Source organism: Dermacentor variabilis, chromosome 5 (genome assembly GCF_050947875.1).
Source record: "Dermacentor variabilis isolate Ectoservices chromosome 5, ASM5094787v1, whole genome shotgun sequence".
NCBI classification, from domain to species: domain Eukaryota; kingdom Metazoa; phylum Arthropoda; class Arachnida; order Ixodida; family Ixodidae; genus Dermacentor; species Dermacentor variabilis.
This window is the reverse complement of record NC_134572.1, coordinates 83,806,423-83,823,172: the sequence shown is the minus strand read 5'-3', so window position 1 is coordinate 83,823,172 and position 16,750 is coordinate 83,806,423. Positions and strand designations below refer to the sequence as shown.

Sequence of the window (16,750 nt, the reverse complement as noted above, 5' to 3'; positions counted from 1 at the left end):
TTTGCCGCTAGAATCACACGCACTAAAAGGAAGAAACTTTGACAAAATCATGGGCAGCAAATACGTCCTTCAGCAAATTCCAGCTAAGCCTTAAACCACTTATGAAACCTCGTTAATCCTCTCCACTAGCTTCTGTCTTACCGGGTGCTTCATGAACCAGAGCGGAAATATTTTAACTGGCTCTTGGAAAGCTGGATAGACGGAAATTTTTGCCAAAGAAAGTTCAATTGAACCTTACACTTATGTCGTTTGACGTCCGGAAAGTGCACGGCGTTTTATGAGGGACGTCGTAGTGGAGGGCGCTGGCATGATTTTGACCACCTGGGCTTCCTTAGCGCGCTCTTATATCCAAGGACACGAGCATTATTGCATTTCACCCTCGTCGAAATGTGGCCACCGCAGCCACGAAACCACTCTACGGCCTAGTGCTCCACAGCCATATAACCTAATCTAAACTAACCTACAAACGCCATCACCACTGAGTCACGCGATGGTGACTTGCATAGGGCAGTTAATGAAGATTAATATTATGCTTGACTACACTCGACGCTAGTTGCCTATAGAGCAGCCGCTTTGTTTGAACAGATATACTTATATTGAAGTATTGTATGTACTCGCATGTACCCCACGAATGTTTCGAAAGTATGAAAATAAAAAAAAATGTCTTCACTCCTTCACAGTCAGGCAAGCGGAAAGAAAGAAAGAAAAGATGTACCCGCATTAATAACTTAATACTATGCGTGCGAGCTGGAAAATGCAAACGTTTTGTGTGCACAAGCAAGAAGGAGTTTAATGCAAACGAAAAACACAGCAGCACGATAAACGACGAACAAAACGTGCACGAACAGCAGCATGTAGCAAGAAAAAAAAGCGTTTCACTCCTACACAATGAGGCAAGCAGAAAAAAAATAAACAAACAAGCTTCCCAATGTTCTTTTCCCTAAAAAAAAATCCATCCACTCACATTGTCAAAACTCAGTCAAACGGCTAAAAATGAGAAACTAGAAATGTAAAACTAACAACAAAAGTAACAATAAACAACAAAGGCAAACTCTCTTCATCAAGCAGTCTTGAAGCGTGTAGTCCACACTGTTAGGTTAGTGCAGTTTGCTACAGTGTGTTCACAAAATGTCGCGCTGAGCTTTTCCCTGGCTGCTTGGAACGCAGTGGTGTCCGAGAGTCCTCGACGCGCACGAAACACACACACAGCGTAGCAACCTCCCTCATTCCGTGGTAATTTGCAGAGCCTCCGTTCAGCGGGACAGTCTTGTATAGTCCGTGAGGGAGGTTACGTTCATGATCTCCTGAAGTCTTCCGGCGCTCACGTTATCGGTTGTTCTGAAATCTACAACCATGTTGCGGTCCTTCATGATGAAGCCGTTCTTCATGAAGTGACCCTGAACGCCGGGCACTTCCAGCCAAACGTACAAGGCAATCCTCTTCGCTCTCAGGTGCACCTTGAACACCTTCTGAGTACGCATAATGCCCAGTCTGGGAGGCGAGATGGATACGATCTGCGCAAATCGGGAAAAATATTTACTTACGCGAAGGTGGCCTATATTCCAACTAGCTACGACCGCAAGATCAAGCTATGCCATACATGTACATGTATATATATATATATATATATATATATATATATATATATATATATATATATATATATATATGTGTGTGTGTGTGTGTGTGTGTATGTGTGTGTGTGTGTGTGTGTGTGTGTGTGTGTGTGTGTGTGTGTGCGTGTGCGTGTGCGTGTGTGTGTGTGTGTGTGTGTGTGTGTGTGTGTGTGTGTGTGTGTGTGTGTGTGTGTGTGTGTTTGGATGCGACAGAAATAGCAAGATTAACACATGTAGGGCTACTGATATTAACGGTTGAGGGTCGGAACGGGTCATTGTACAGCGGGTACAGTCAAGACGAGCAGACTCGTCGCAAAATAAAAACATGCTCCCTATGCGACAAAACATCCTCTTCCATCGGTGTGAGTGGCACAGACTAACGTTCCCAGGACTACTCTTGTGTACGTATACACAAATTCCCGAGATATTGGAAGGGAGAATGACCGCCACGTTAACTAATTCGGTAGAGACCGGCTAGTGTAAATGCGTTCGGAAAAGTATGTGAGTTCAGCTCCAACATGCGGTAAATTAACTTGTCCTGCACTTTCATTCAACTTTCCCGTGTTATTTCTATATATCAATCGAAGTCCCCCCATGCACTTTCTGGCTTCATTTTTTTTTTGCCTATTTTTGTAACTAACGAAAACTCGATCCGCTCGGATCCCCTCACTTTTCTTCTAATCACGGAATCGGTGATGACGGTTACTCCGGGGCACGCAGCATAGACAGGCTTGCGAAATCGTGCACTTTGCTTGCACCCACAACTGAAAAAAAAAAAATGCCACGTGCTGCCCACTGCTGATGGAATAAACGCGTGTAATCTCGCTCTTGAATTCCCAAAGGGACGCCTTTTTAAAGAAAAACACAAAAAAAAACAAATTATAATGACTCTTCACTTCGTCAACGCGGGCTACGCGCAAGCGTGTGGGTGCTGTTCCGGAATTTTCTAAGCTATGCCGTCTTGCCTGACGCACTCGCATTTGTCGCAAGCCTCCTGGCACGCTATTCGGGAGTCTCCTAGGTATGCCCAGCCCGCGCCTTTTGCGGGTCTTGTTCAGCTCACGTCCGGCGCTTGCCGACAACTACGGTGTCGACCGACTCGCACTCGGTCTGCCGCCGCTTGCGTTGCTACTCCGACGTGCTTCTCGCTCGGTGCTTGGCCTCTCGATCGCCAGACGAACCCGGTACGTCTTCGACCATAGTGTCCCACTTAATCTCGCCGATTTCGCAGGCGGGGCATGTACGCTTGCGCGTAAAAAAACAAAGCAATAGATGCGCGGAAGTTCTCGTCGTTGAAGAAACGCGCAGTCATTGAGACTGAAAGAGGAAGTTTACTCACTTAACCTCTTCGTTTCAAGGCTTTCCCTCCAAGCTGGCAATGGATTTCGTTCTCTCGCGACAGTGTTAAGAAAACATATTGTGGCCCCAGAGTGAGCACATTCCTCCTAACAAAAGGAGATTTCGGGAAGCAGATTCCCGATGATCGCGGCTCCATTCTTTTTGAAGATTGCCTAGAGGGCTAGACTTACAAAGCGAGAGTGATGGTGACTTGAGCGGGTGGTTGCGAATGCAAAATATTGCGCCGCTTGTTAACTGGTTATTTCTGTACATAACTATTTTGGACTTTATGGTGGTGCGTCGTTTGTTTATGGCTGATAATCAATAGATAAACAAGGAGTCACGTGCGCCAGAGCACGAATGGGTAACAGAGAGACTTCGTCGAGTGATTTCTTTTTCTCCGTCGTACAATGGCGAAAATACTAGAGTACTTTTGTCGATGTTTAATCTCTTGCCTATCTGTACTATTGGATTTCTCGCTGATGTACTGTGCTGACTTCCTTATTGGTTAACGAAGAAAATAGCAACAAAAAAGTAGAATGTTATTGGTACTGCTAATTGTTCATCAAAGGGATCATGTTCGCCGCTCATGCACAGTCCGCTGATTAACCGTTGAGAACGCAGCTAGTGTTTATTTTTTTTTATTTTGTACTTTTTCTATTCCTACTTTTCTTATCTTCATTGTCTGCGTCAATATGTAGTTCTCATTTCCTTTATTACTTATACAAGACTATCCAGTGAAACCGTGAGTGATCCAATTTCGTCGGGTTTATTTTTAATGAAGATTCTGTAGGAGTGTCGCCAGAACCTTCAATTTGTTTGTTTGATAACAACTTTGTTTTGCTCTTTCAGTGATCGACCATCGCAAAGCTCCTTCACTATTACAGCCCATTTCCTTGTTTACAAACACAGTCTCCTAGGAGACCTTTGCCTGAAATAACCCGTCTGATTTGATAGCAGAAAAAAGAAAGAAGAAAATATAGAGCCGTAGTGATCCGCCGATAGAAGCCTCCGAACTCTCCTCACATATTCCCCTAATCTGCGAACTGGTCATAGCTTTATAGATACATTCCCCTCCACATCCCTCCAGAAGATTTTAAGAAAACATGTAACGTGGTACATATGGATAGCCTATATACCGGCTGATTTCTTTAAGTGAAAATAGGCTTATTGACAAACCCCTGCAGCAGGTACCGGAATTTTGTCACACCAGCTGTATTACTTGCAGTTGTGGAAATGCAGGAAAAATCTTGGCTTAATATTAGCTAATTAGCAAAGTTTCCCTATATCTTTAACTACTCGACTTAGGTCGAGCAGTAACGAATTCTTATCTATTTCGCAAAAATTGTCTCACTCTTTCTATTAAGTCGCTTCGTTCCGATGTGGTACTTACATTGCGTTCCTGTCATGTTCGACACATTAGTGGGCCATTTATTGACAGGTAAAACTGCGTAAAAATTTCCCAGTCCTTTTTCTTTCTGTGGGGCCCCCCAGGTGGTTCCTGTTCAAACAGGGCATTCTACCCAGAGCCAACGTGTAGCGTAATCTTTTCTTCGTTTCAAAGTTTGCGAAAAACGGCATGTACGCGAAGGGCATTCTTTACAACTAAGCGCAGCAAGAAAGACATTCAGCTATATATACCGAATGAATGTGCAAGAATGTTTTCCCCAACCGTCCAGTATAGGGAGGCTGAATAAATTCTAGAATGTTACTTATTACTTAACTCGGATCGTCTACCGCACGGGACAGCTAACTGCACAGTTAAAAATACAGCGCTGTCCAAGCCAGAGAATAGATGAGCCGGCCAATTGCGATTGATCGTTTGTTGATTAATCGGTAACAGTTCTGCAACGTGGAGGCTCAGAGGGCGGGTTCCGTGAGGCTTTGTGGAGGCCGGTTTTATGCTGAATGCCTAAGTTATCAAAAAGTCTAGCGTGGGAAGTGGACAGCCACAAGAAACATCGTCAGAAGTCGCCTGCAGTTACGCACACAAACCTCCCGCGGCTATGAAGAAGCTGACTACGCTATGCAGTGTCGGTAGAGTTTCTATCACCGCTGCAGTCGATCGCGTGAAGTGGCATAACATGCCTATCTCGTTAAGTATTGGTTATTTGGTCTAATAAAGTCACTTTCAATCAACCAACCAAGCCAGCCTATCGATAAGGCGCTGATATTTAGTGGCCTGAGGCGTAAGGGAGCGAAACACTGCCTCTTAAGATTGACAAGCATGGCTGCGGCACAATGGGTACACAGCTTTAGGCAGAGAAGCAGACAAATCCGAACTCGCCTGTCGAATGGATCCGTCCTATATAATATATCGTCCGCACGCATGCACGCTCGTCAGTAGTGCGCAGTTGTTGACCTAGCGCCATGTGAATCAATGTTTGAAAGAAACAATTCAAAACGGCTGCCATCTCGATGTATCTGGGAGGGCTGGCGATGCTATATCAGGCAACGTCTGCTAGCTTAACGTTTCTGTTTAACAGCAATACCATTCTTATATGGCGGCCTCACGTTGAAAGCTAAAAACACATGCATAAAGTGTTAATAAATGCTGTTACTTGTGCTTAGTTCTTGTGAAGGAACATTAGTAAATGAAATACGTTCACTGAATGTTGCAGGGATTGCACTGAGGTTGGCCCTTCGCTCACAATTAGGCGATGGTTTCGCGCCTACTGTTGTGCTTGGTGTTCTTCCATAGTTTAGCTCTGTCTAGTTCCTTTACAACACACGTCTCTTTGGTTGCACTTTGTAGAAACAAGCCAGTCGAGCCAATATTCAATACAAATAGTGAAAGGGTAGGGTGGACTAAAGGTGGAAGTAGCACTGGAAAGGCACGCCGATAATAGCGCCGTTCGACAACCGTCTCATATTGTTTCTAGAGCTGACAGTTGTGCAGTGTTAAAACTGACACCGTGAAAGAAAGCATTATTACATCCGCTACGAGTTTCCTGGTGTCTTATGCTAAAGCGAGGACTGAGTGACGCCTCTTATTTACGTTACTTATTTAAACCTTATTTAAACTCTTTATTTGCACTTTTTTGCAGTTATTTGCACGTTTGAATAGGACCTGTGTGATCCGTGCGCATTCGCAAGAATAGCCCACAACTGACTTCCCGCGCTGGTGTACACCTTTTGATCGAGGCCACTGCTCGAAGGTCGTGGGCGGCATGTTCTCTGGCAAGGCCACCTACCCGAGGATCTTTTGCCATTGGGTTCATACTGTCATACAATCTCAGATAAGTTACGATATGTTGGCGGACATCAAAGTCCGCCGCTATAGAAGAGATGACGAGCAAGCCAACTGGAGCCAGAAAGCCTATACGTATCAGCGGTCGACCACGTATATACCTTTAATTAACTTCGTTAATGCCAACACACTCCGCCAAGCTGTGCAGTTTTTCCTGTGCGAAAAAAGAAACCTCACCGAGACCGCCGGTTTCCGGTGCTTGGACAGGTAAGGCGTGGAGGGCCAGACGAACGACTCGGGAGCCAGCAGGCCACCTTTGCTGTCCCGAAGCGTGCACCACAGGAAGCAGCGCTCGTCGTCGCATACGCTCTCGTTGATCATCGGCTTGAGCTTGCTCTCGAACACTTGCGTCGCCGACCCGCTCGCCTGCGAATAAACCCCGCCATTACTGCACGGTCCGCGGTACACTCGCAGTGACACAGCGACATTAAGTGAGCCTAATATTTAGAAATAATAATAATAATAATAATAATAATAATAATAATAATAATAATAATAATAATAATAATAATAATAATAATAATAATAATAATAATAATAATAATAATAATAATATTATTATTATTATTATTATTATTATTATTATTATTATTATTATTATTATTATTATTATTATTATTATTATTATTATTATTATTATTATTATTATTATTATTATTATTATATTCGAACTGAATATTTATCTGTTTCATTTATCACATACTATTAAATTTTTCTCTCCATACGTTGGAAATTTTATAACGCATACAGCCGCTCTATAACGGCGCCACCTATATGCAATTACGATAATCTCTTTGAGACATGGATAAATCCAGACATTCGAACATGTTACAACTACCAGCCGCTGAGACACGGCCTCCCCCTTTGCTCTCAGTAAACGCAGAGAGGTCGACCAGTGCACTATAAAGCAGTTAGTGTCATATTTTGTTGATATCTGATGCGTTCCGCTCTTCTTGTTGTACGTTCATTGTAAAACACGCTTAATTTTTTTAAGCAGCCAATTTCAATTTAATTATGGTTTATTCTTCTTTCCTGCTTTTGTCACACTGTATATAATATTGAACCTAATTCTATTATTCTGTGTTTTCACCGGTGTTACAACTATTTGCAACTTCTTTTTGCGTTGTCACGCTCTCTCTGAAGGACAACTATGCTAAAATGTCTTATTCGTTCTTCACGTTTTCATGTATTCCACCATTAACTTGGTTTTAGTTATTGCTATATTATACTGTCGTGAATTGTACGCGCACTGGTTGCTTTTGTCTTGTAAGGGTCTTTTGGTACACGTCAAGCTAGTTATGAAGCTTTTAGGCCAAAATGACCATCCAGCCTCCAGGAAAATAAAATGGATTTCATTGATTGATTTATTAGGATCAACGTAGACAGGGAATTGCTATGAGATATTCTCAAGCACTAGGGCACAGAGGATGATTTCGTGGAGCTGTTGAGGGAAATATATAGAAACGAAACAATGGTATTGTGTTGATAAAATATTTAAAATAATGAGATGTCCTACCTGCACCAATATATAGAGACAACCGAAGGCAAATTTTGTGGGAATGCGGGAAATGCAATGAAATTGTGGAAATTCGACGATTGCCTAAATTATTCACATTATTTTTCACGCTTTATTTTAAGGGCATAGAAAGACGACGAGAAAACAGTAAATTAGGTTTTGGCTTATCTTACTTTCGTAATAGGCAAAGGGTGCAACAGAAGGTTCCTGGCTGCTGTATGCGGAGGACATAGTACTACTAGCGGGCAATGCAAATAGTTTACAGAAACCTTCAAATATGTGTCGCAATGCAGCCATAAATCCAGGCCTTAAGTTTAGCACGGAGAGATACGAACTTAATATCTTTAACGAAGAAACGAGCAACGGCATGGTCTCAACTCAAAAGCTAGTAATAATAGGAATACCAGGGTGAATACATAAATGTAGGAAAGGCACGACTCAATATCCTTCAAGATAACCTAAACATGAAAGGGAAGTGGAATGCAGCATGAATGGAAGATAGGGCACACTGGGGCTACAATGTGGTGCGAGCCACCTCGAAAGGGATACTGATGCCGGCACTAACGTTCCCAAATGTCATTCTGTGCATGAAATCAGGCATCGTGCCAGGTTTGGAAGTTAACCAAAGGTCAGTAGGCCGGTTTGCTTTGGAGGGCCACGATAATATTACCAATGAGGCAGAACAGGGAGAAAGGTGTTGGGCTCCTTTTGAAGTCAGAGAAGCTCATAACAAAATTAGTTTTGAAGACTCAGGAAGATGGAATAAAATAAATGGGCAGCAATGTGCACAAATATCTGTACCTCAAGCGTGGACGAGAATGGAGGAAGAGGTACAGAAAGTTGGCATTAAGGTACAGGTTAATTGAAAGCGTAAATATGCAACCAGTTGTCATCAAAAAGAAAGTGGGAGAGACAATAGATTGGATGCAAAGTACGGAAACCAAGAACACCATAGAGATTTACAAGAATTGGCAGAAAGAAATTACAAGGGAAAATCTGTACGATAACACAAAGGGCAGTGCCTTGCTATTTGAGACCCGAGCTGATTGCCTCAGGACCAAAATATACCGGAGCAAATATTCGCGACAAACTGAGGCATGCGTAGGCAGCAGTAGAATCCGGAGACAACTCAGCACGTCCAAAGGAAATGCGAAGTTATTCACCTTACGAGACCCATAGGAAACGTCCACCTTCCAGAAGCGATGGGATTTAAAGCGACTGGAAGTATTAAGCAGTAAGCCATCGAGATAAGCAAGAGACTGTTAGACTGTTGGTGGAAAAAAAAGTAACGAAATTAATTTAGATATGGAGATTTAAAGGAAAAGATAAAAAAAGAACGAGGCAGACAAATGCTAGACTGATAAATACCTGTAGATTACTCGATTAGCTCCAGCAGGCTAGGTGACTATTTGTCGCCGCCCCATTTCGAATGAGTGGCCAATAAATTATCATAATCATCATCATGGAGTGGAGGAAGAGCGTCCGAGTCGAGTGTCCTTTGAGAATACAGCGGGTAGTCCTCCATGCAGTGCAACTATAAGACGCAGCTTTATCTCGTGGCTATCTAAATATTCAAATACTCCGTTTAGATACGGTGTCTCCCAATAAGTAGACGCAACTTTTTGAATGTTCCGACTAGTGGCGTCAAGAAAAAAATCCTAAACATACAGTGCTGTTACCTTAGTAGGGAGAGTAATACAAAACGCTGGTATTTGAAGAGGTGCACTACCAAGATTGCCGAAGTTTGACCTGCTCTGTATCACTGCTGTTGATCAGTTTTGTTGCATCATAAGGACCCGTACTGAATTTAACAAGGCATTCACTTATAACAAAATTTTCCATTCTCTTCGTAATTGGATCATATATAAGAGAGTCCAATACCCCTAAACATCTTTTTTTCCTGACGACTATCTTGAAGTGATTTGAACATTCATGCTACTGGTAGTCTGTTTTTTCTACAAAGTTTGTGCCATATCACCAGAAGAATATAATTTGGAAGTATAAATATAAATATAAATTAGAAGGCGTTGAAGTCACTCAGTCATAATTCCTGACTGAAGTGCATACACGCAAGACACAGAACCAACTTCACTCGCGAGACGCTGATCTGGGCTCGTATTCACAACGTTATTCGTTCGTAAGTGCTTTTGACGACTGGCCGGCCGCCTCCGTTAATTTCACATCATCAGCATTGACTGGCATTTGCTCTTACGAACAATTCTAGCGTAAAAGCTTTTTGTGAAGACAAGCCCTGGTTTGGTATAATCCGCTCATTTCCGCAGCTACATTCTATTCCTTTCTTATCAGCCGCCGTTCACGACCAGCTGGTCGCGCTGATAATGTGGGTGAGGCGCTGCTCGGGACCCTGACAAAGCGTAATAAGGAGAAGCATTGAAATACAATTGGTACAGTATCTCATCCCTGATTTCGATTATACTGTCTCTGTCACATTCAACAGAAAACTTTCGATGCTAATGAAGTGTATGGTCTGTCATGCCTCCCCATTCTATTCTAGTTAGATAATTTTGCCAGTGCGCGCAGTGTCCACTGTTTGGCGCGCCGAAGACCGCATTTCTCCGGTCTCACAATCGTAGCTTTGTTTCATTTTTTTTTCTGGTCACGCGTACTTACCACGTCCTCGATTTCGACAATGTCCTCCTTGACAGGTTCGAACTGCGTCCAAGCGTACTGCTTGATGGAGAGCGTTACCGGTCCGAGATTGCGGCGCAGGTCGTTGACGATCCAGACTTTAAGCGTGGCCGTCAGGTACTTCCACTCGAGGAAACCCGACACTAGCACGGGACTGAAAAACTTTCGCGCGAAGTAGTGCAGCATCTTCCAACGGCCACCGTATTCTGAAAAAAAGAATTTCAATACTTTAAAAGTATGAAATTAGAAACGCCTCTGACTAAGTTCCTTTACAGGGGTAGTGCAGCCAATGTCGTGATTCCCTTTCCGTTATCTCGTTTCTCTCAGTTTAAACACTTCTCAATCACTGTAAACCTAGCTTTCCTGCGAGGAAATTTGCTTATCCTATAGCGGCTCAATCATTTGTGCAAACAGCGTGTACAAGCGTGCGCAAAGGACGAACCCCAGCATGTGAAGTCAGCACTTAGTCTTCACTTGAACGATGACCGGGGCCGTATTGGTTGGTCATGCGAGTAGCGCAGAAAAACGCACTTGCGAAATGGAAAAATCGACTAATGCGTGTTAATTAACAATGACATAACGCAGAAAAAAACAAAACAAAGAGTAATACACTCACCATAAACTGCTTGCAATCTTTACGGCCAAACCATGTTTAGTTTACCTAGTAGTCTTGATTAAGAAAGAAAATACCTCATAAAAACGGCATACGGATTAGGAGCCTGACTTCTGACGCCCACTGTGCTTTCTTCGTTTATATTTTGCAAGTGCGCCCTGAAGGATAATTTAAATGCTCCATTAAGAGGTTTTAGCTTGTCAGTGCGCAACGCACGTCCCCGAGATGTCACGCTGAAGCGACGGTGAAAATCGAGAGCAGCACAACGACGAGTTACAATGTTAACTCTTTATTGGCGAACTTGTTGAGCGAAACTTTACTGGGCCAAATCTGATCCACGGGTTCAACGGGTCGGCTATTTGTACGTGACTAATCGTGCGTTTGCGCGTGTAACTGGTCGTGCTCGCATAAGTTCCAGAATTCAGAGTGCTATTCGCGTCATGCATGCAATCTGATTAGAGACAAGATTTTTTTTTTCGCTAGAGAATGCGCGACATTGGAGAAAGTTTCGATACATGTAGGCGAGTCTTGCGCCAAGCGCTAACATTGTAACAGCGCCAGCCGGTGAAAAGCGGTCACCGGAAAAAAGAAAAACAATCTGCACGTGTCAACATTGCCAGGTACATTCAACGAGGATTGGCGCGGCTTGACGTGAGTCAGTGTCTGTAGCATATGTAGCACGATGGGTTTGAAGGGCTACGTGCTACGCACACCACGGCCGTGCTTACAGCGTCCCGATTGGTGATAAAGACTCGCCCACTGTTTCTTTACCTCTCGAATTATTTTCGAAAAAGAAAACATTACCAAAGTACCAATTTCTTTTAATGCTTGGTAGTATCGGCGCATTAAATAAATGCCAAAGATATATTCCGAACAATGCGTTCATTTAACACACATTAAATAAAAAATATTATGCCGAAGAAAGTTGGCTTGTCTGCACTGCTTGAAATTGGCTTCTTCAGCGCCAACAAAGCTTTAAAAAAACATTTTTTTGTCATTTAGTAACTGCGTAGAACTCATTTGAGCCGTAATTGCACCACAGTAATGGCGCATAGTAAAATAGACGAGCTGTCGACTTGCGACGCGATGCCGAAAAAACATCGGCTATGCTTTCTACGAGTAGATTTACAGCCCTTCATTGTATACTAAGACAGATAGGGAAAAAGAAAAGAAGAACAGAGTGCGCTATACACTAGGCATTCTATACACTAGACACTAGAGTGCGCTGTACACTACAGACATACCCTAGGCCATGATACCATACAGAAAGCTGCCTGCCACTGCCTACAGTGACGTTTGCTGATTCTGGCAGACACATGCAATTCTATTGATCCCGAGCCTTCTCACCCCTTTTCATTACAGCACAGAAAAAAACGAAAAAAAAATAGAAGAAAAGTAGAGCTAAGCCACAGATTACTGCGGCCACGAATCGAAGTGGATTGACGTGAAAGTGTCTATATTTTATTCGGTCCATGTACCTTGCGTGCTAGTTAGGTCATAAGCTTTTCTTATTATTTTTTTACAAACATGATGCTTGTCAGTGCAAACACAATTTGGTCACTCGTGCTATGTTTTATTCTTTTGCCGATGGTTATTTTTCACCTTATTTCCCTGTTGCCTAGTTATCGTTCGACGCAAACGCGCCTACTGTAACCAAAATTTCTTTAATTGGTCGCCTAAAGTATAGTTTATTAGACTGGTCTAATCAGAATGCACGCGTGACACGAATAGTGTTGCATACATTATTGAATAGGTACTGCATTTCTCGAATGAACGATTGCTGTGGAATGTACACTGATACCAGACCAAACCGACTTGCTCCGAGTCCAAAATCCACGACCGACTGTGCTCGCGATTGGTGTAATTGGTTGCAGTTCTGGGCACAAGCCCGTGCAATAAAGAGTTAAATTCTTAACTTACACGTCTAGGAGCGTTTCGTCCTTCACCGTCACTAGAACCTGGCAGTATTAAACCGGATACACCTTCAGCACATAGATATTGTGACGCCTTAGACACAGACGATCCCCTAATGAAGAAATAATCCGCAGGTTCGATGATCAGTGTGAGTACTTGAATAATAAAGTGTTAGCATAAAATCCGACGACTCTTTCATTAGCGCCAGCTTCCTGTATGCATTTGATATGAATTGGTATTACGCCGCGCTCCGTAATTTTTATGGCGCCTCCCCCTTCAACCCGTATTTCTGTTCAGTCATATCTTTCCAAAGCGCAGCTCTCGGGCACCCGCTCCTGGGTTGGGCGTCGCTGTCCCTCGACGTAGCCGCGCGAACGCGCTCGTCCCACTGCTCGCGCGTTTGTCGTCCGTCTTCCACAGCTGGCTCCCACGCTACTCATCGTGCCGGCGTTCCCAAACTGCCCCTCCCTCTGCGAAGGCGCTGAGGGCACTGGCCCACTGCCAGTCGGTGCTCTGATTTCGGTCTCAAGTTCTTTGTCTCAGTATATCGCGAATTGAAAACATGTTTACAGCTGCGCTCGAATTTCACATTAGGGAGTATCGTAATCGGCAGACATCTTATAGCGAAAGCTGTATATGACTAAACTTCCTTATGTTTTTGGCGTCCAGCAACAGAAATGGACTTAGCAATTTCTAACAAACCCATATTGGTTCAGTGTGGCGGAGCAGATGTCAAAATGCGGAACAGGTTTGAACTCTCGCCGGGAACAATAGCGTGACGTCAAGGTTATCACAGTATATAGACAGGAGAGGTATCGGCGCTAAAGACAGCTGCGTTATCAAAGGGGCGGACACTTATAGTTCGTACACCCGAAGAACAACATGCGCACGAGGAGCGAAGGAGAGAACATCAACGAGAACGTAAACGCCGCCGGCGAGAAACGACCACCCACGAAGAGCGTTTCGGTAATGCTGAACAAAAACGACAGACTTGCAACGCAAAAAATGACAACCATTCCCCTCTGTGAAGATGGAATGGCAGTGAAAGCATTTTGCTTTTCGTTTGAGAGCTTTAACTGTCATCAGCTTTCGGTGCCAATCAATCTTCACAGAGCAGAATAGGTTCTTTTTTTTTCATTCTCAATCCTAAACAAACCAAACGGTGTCGAATTGCAGAACTATCGACCTCCCGACTTTCCTGCTCATCGAAGTCCTCCACAATCTGCCGCTTCCTCGCTTTCAGTTATATACGACATGTCGAGTTCATCCTTTCGTAATGTGATCTAAACCAAGAAACACAGCAACAGTAAGATCGATATGCCGGGTTCTCATGTCACCAGATGAAGTGCCTGCGTTTCAACCGCATCAAGAGCACTCAGGCGGACACTTCGGTCCTCCGTAATCACGCAACTCACCAATAGAGGACCAGCTGGGACCGGGCCACATGTCGTTCAGGTGCCAATACATGGCGCCCATAGTGTGTCCGTAGTTGTTTTCCATGTGGGCCCTGTTCCGGCGAAAGTACTCGGTGGCTACGCGCACAGACTCGGCTTGCTCCAGCTGCAATGCGTCCGCCAGCAGAACAATTCTCAGAGCCGTAAGGAGAAATAGTAGAGACTTCTCGAGTTATGATCAGCAGAAGTCAGTACGAACAACACGCACACCGATTTCAACCTTTTAAATGTGATTAGTATTCATAGGATACTTCACGCACTTTGCAGGATCTATCTATATATCGGTCTATGTCCGGATCTAACCGTTTCCCTTTTAGACCAGCTTGGGTTACTGGGTCTGTACTGCTGGTTATGTGCCACTAGGTGTGTCGGTGGGTATGTGTCGCTCCTCAATGAACATCTTCGACGCCAACTTGGGTCCACCACACACACGTACTCCCGTTTCTGTAGGACCCCAGTTGTTGACAACGGTTCACGTGGTGTCGGTCGTGCCTTGCAAATTCGCCCTTTTGCAGAGAAGCTGTAACTGGGACTACAACCGTTCGAAAACGTAATCTCGCCTAAGTGTCGGGTCGTGCATCATTTGCAGCTGCCCGACATGAGAATTTAGCAGGAGTCACGTACAAAGTCATGTACTTCTTAAAGAAACATGAGAAAACTGTACATGACACTAAGGACAATCGATGGCAGCTATAAAGCCATGAAGTGGTAAGGCGCTGACACTTCTAGGCAGAAAATTTGAGCCTTCGATGGTGTGAATAAAAAGCACTTTATTTAAGCACTATATGTTCAACCATAACACAGCATAGTGTTCAGATGGTAACTTCTAGTTATCGAAAGTATTGCAAATTTGAGAAAACCAACTGAGAGAGAAGGTTCTGAGTTAAAAATAAAAGAAAAAGACGTGCATAACATTCAAACGCTTCGTTAGAACATTGTAAATACCGTCTTGGTTAGAAGATGGTCAACATACCCGTCGTGGCTGCTTAGTGACTTTAGGGTTATGCTGCTAAACACGATTTCGCGGGATCAAATCCCAGCCGTGGCGACCGCATTTCAATGGGGGTGAAACGCAAGAACGGCCTGTGTACCATGCATCGGGTGTGCTAAAGAAACCCAGATGGTCTTAAATAATCCGGAGCCCTCTCCACGGCGTGCCCCATAATCAGATCGTGGTTGTAGTAGGCAAAAACTAAGAATAAAAATAAACAAATAAAATATCGCCAAAGAACGCGCTATACATTGCCACTCAGTTATTTGATGTCGGCGTTTTTTGGGGTGGCATAACTTCAAGTTCTGAACCTGTCTCAGGGTCTGGCATGTGTTCAGTAGCCTAGCATGTGCTCCCCGAATGATGCAATAAGTAGGGGACGGTACGTAGTGAGGCGATTCCAGTTGTTCAAGGCTTGTTAATGCTATCAACTTTCTTTCGCCTAGCAGCGTGCAGCATGACGCAATAAACAGCGTCTTTACGCCACATAAATAAAACAGCAAAGACACCCGCCTGTACAATCATTGTTTCCTCTCTTACAGCTACTCCAGTTTCGCATTGTTGTGAAGTTGATTTGAAGTGCTGTAGTGTAATTTTGTATTGTTGTTAAGTATACCTGAGCTCTGATCAAATGCGAACGTTCGTCCTTCTTTTTTTGTTGCTGCCTTTTGTTGTATTGCTTTACATCGTCCCCACTCCTCCCCCTACCACCCTCTTCTTTTTTAAGCTGACAAGACGCCAGTACATAAAATTGTTATCATGGCTTATTCTCTTTGCCTTTGGTGACCCGCAAGAGAGCAAGCCCTGTGAAGATCGCCAAAGAGCGCGCTATACATCGCCACTCAGTAATTTGATGTGGGCGTTGTTTCGGGGGGCATAACTTCAATTCCTGAACCCGTCTCAGGGTCTGTGATGTGTTCAGTAGCCTAGCATTTGCTCCCCGAATGATGTAACAAGTACAGGATTCGTGATGTTTTGTTTGCTAACCATCAGTCATGTTTTAATAGTGAACCAGTGTTCTTTTATTTTTTCTTTGTTTCTTCTATTCAGAATTTTATTTATTTTATTTATTTATATTTTTTATTCAGAAATTATTTTATTTTTTTATTGTTTCTTCTATTCAGAATTGGTCACCTATTGAATATTTTCTCATTATTGGACGCTAAATTGCAAATAATGTTTGTCCTCACCTGCTTGGTCTTTAAAGACCGCAGTATTGTCTAAATAAAACAATAAATAAATTCGTTTTCTTTATGTCGTAACATTCCTACTTTCTTAATAAATTCTATTGCATATGACTTCTTTAATATTACGCTATGTAAACTTATGTTGAAATTGACATATAGACACCTCGCAAAGTCTATTCTGCAGGAAAGCCTCTAGTGTGATTACAACTGTTAAAGAAGCAG

At 43.4% G+C, this 16,750-nt stretch overlaps 1 protein-coding gene across 1 annotated transcript in view; it reads right to left on the bottom strand.

Annotated features, from left to right (window-relative positions):
- Positions 1–745: 745 nt before the first annotated feature.
- LOC142582904 (beta-mannosidase-like) overlaps positions 746–16,750 on the bottom strand; it is a 44,174-nt gene continuing 28,169 nt past the window's right edge. Inside the window, exons 14-17 of the mRNA XM_075693020.1 lie at positions 14,312–14,456; positions 10,352–10,575; positions 6,382–6,570; positions 746–1,514 (exon numbers count right to left, since the gene is read on the bottom strand). Of these exons, the coding sequence (XP_075549135.1) occupies positions 1,254–1,514; positions 6,382–6,570; positions 10,352–10,575; positions 14,312–14,456 (819 nt within the window). The 3' untranslated portion in view covers positions 746–1,253. The remainder of the gene's footprint in view (positions 1,515–6,381; positions 6,571–10,351; positions 10,576–14,311; positions 14,457–16,750) is intronic.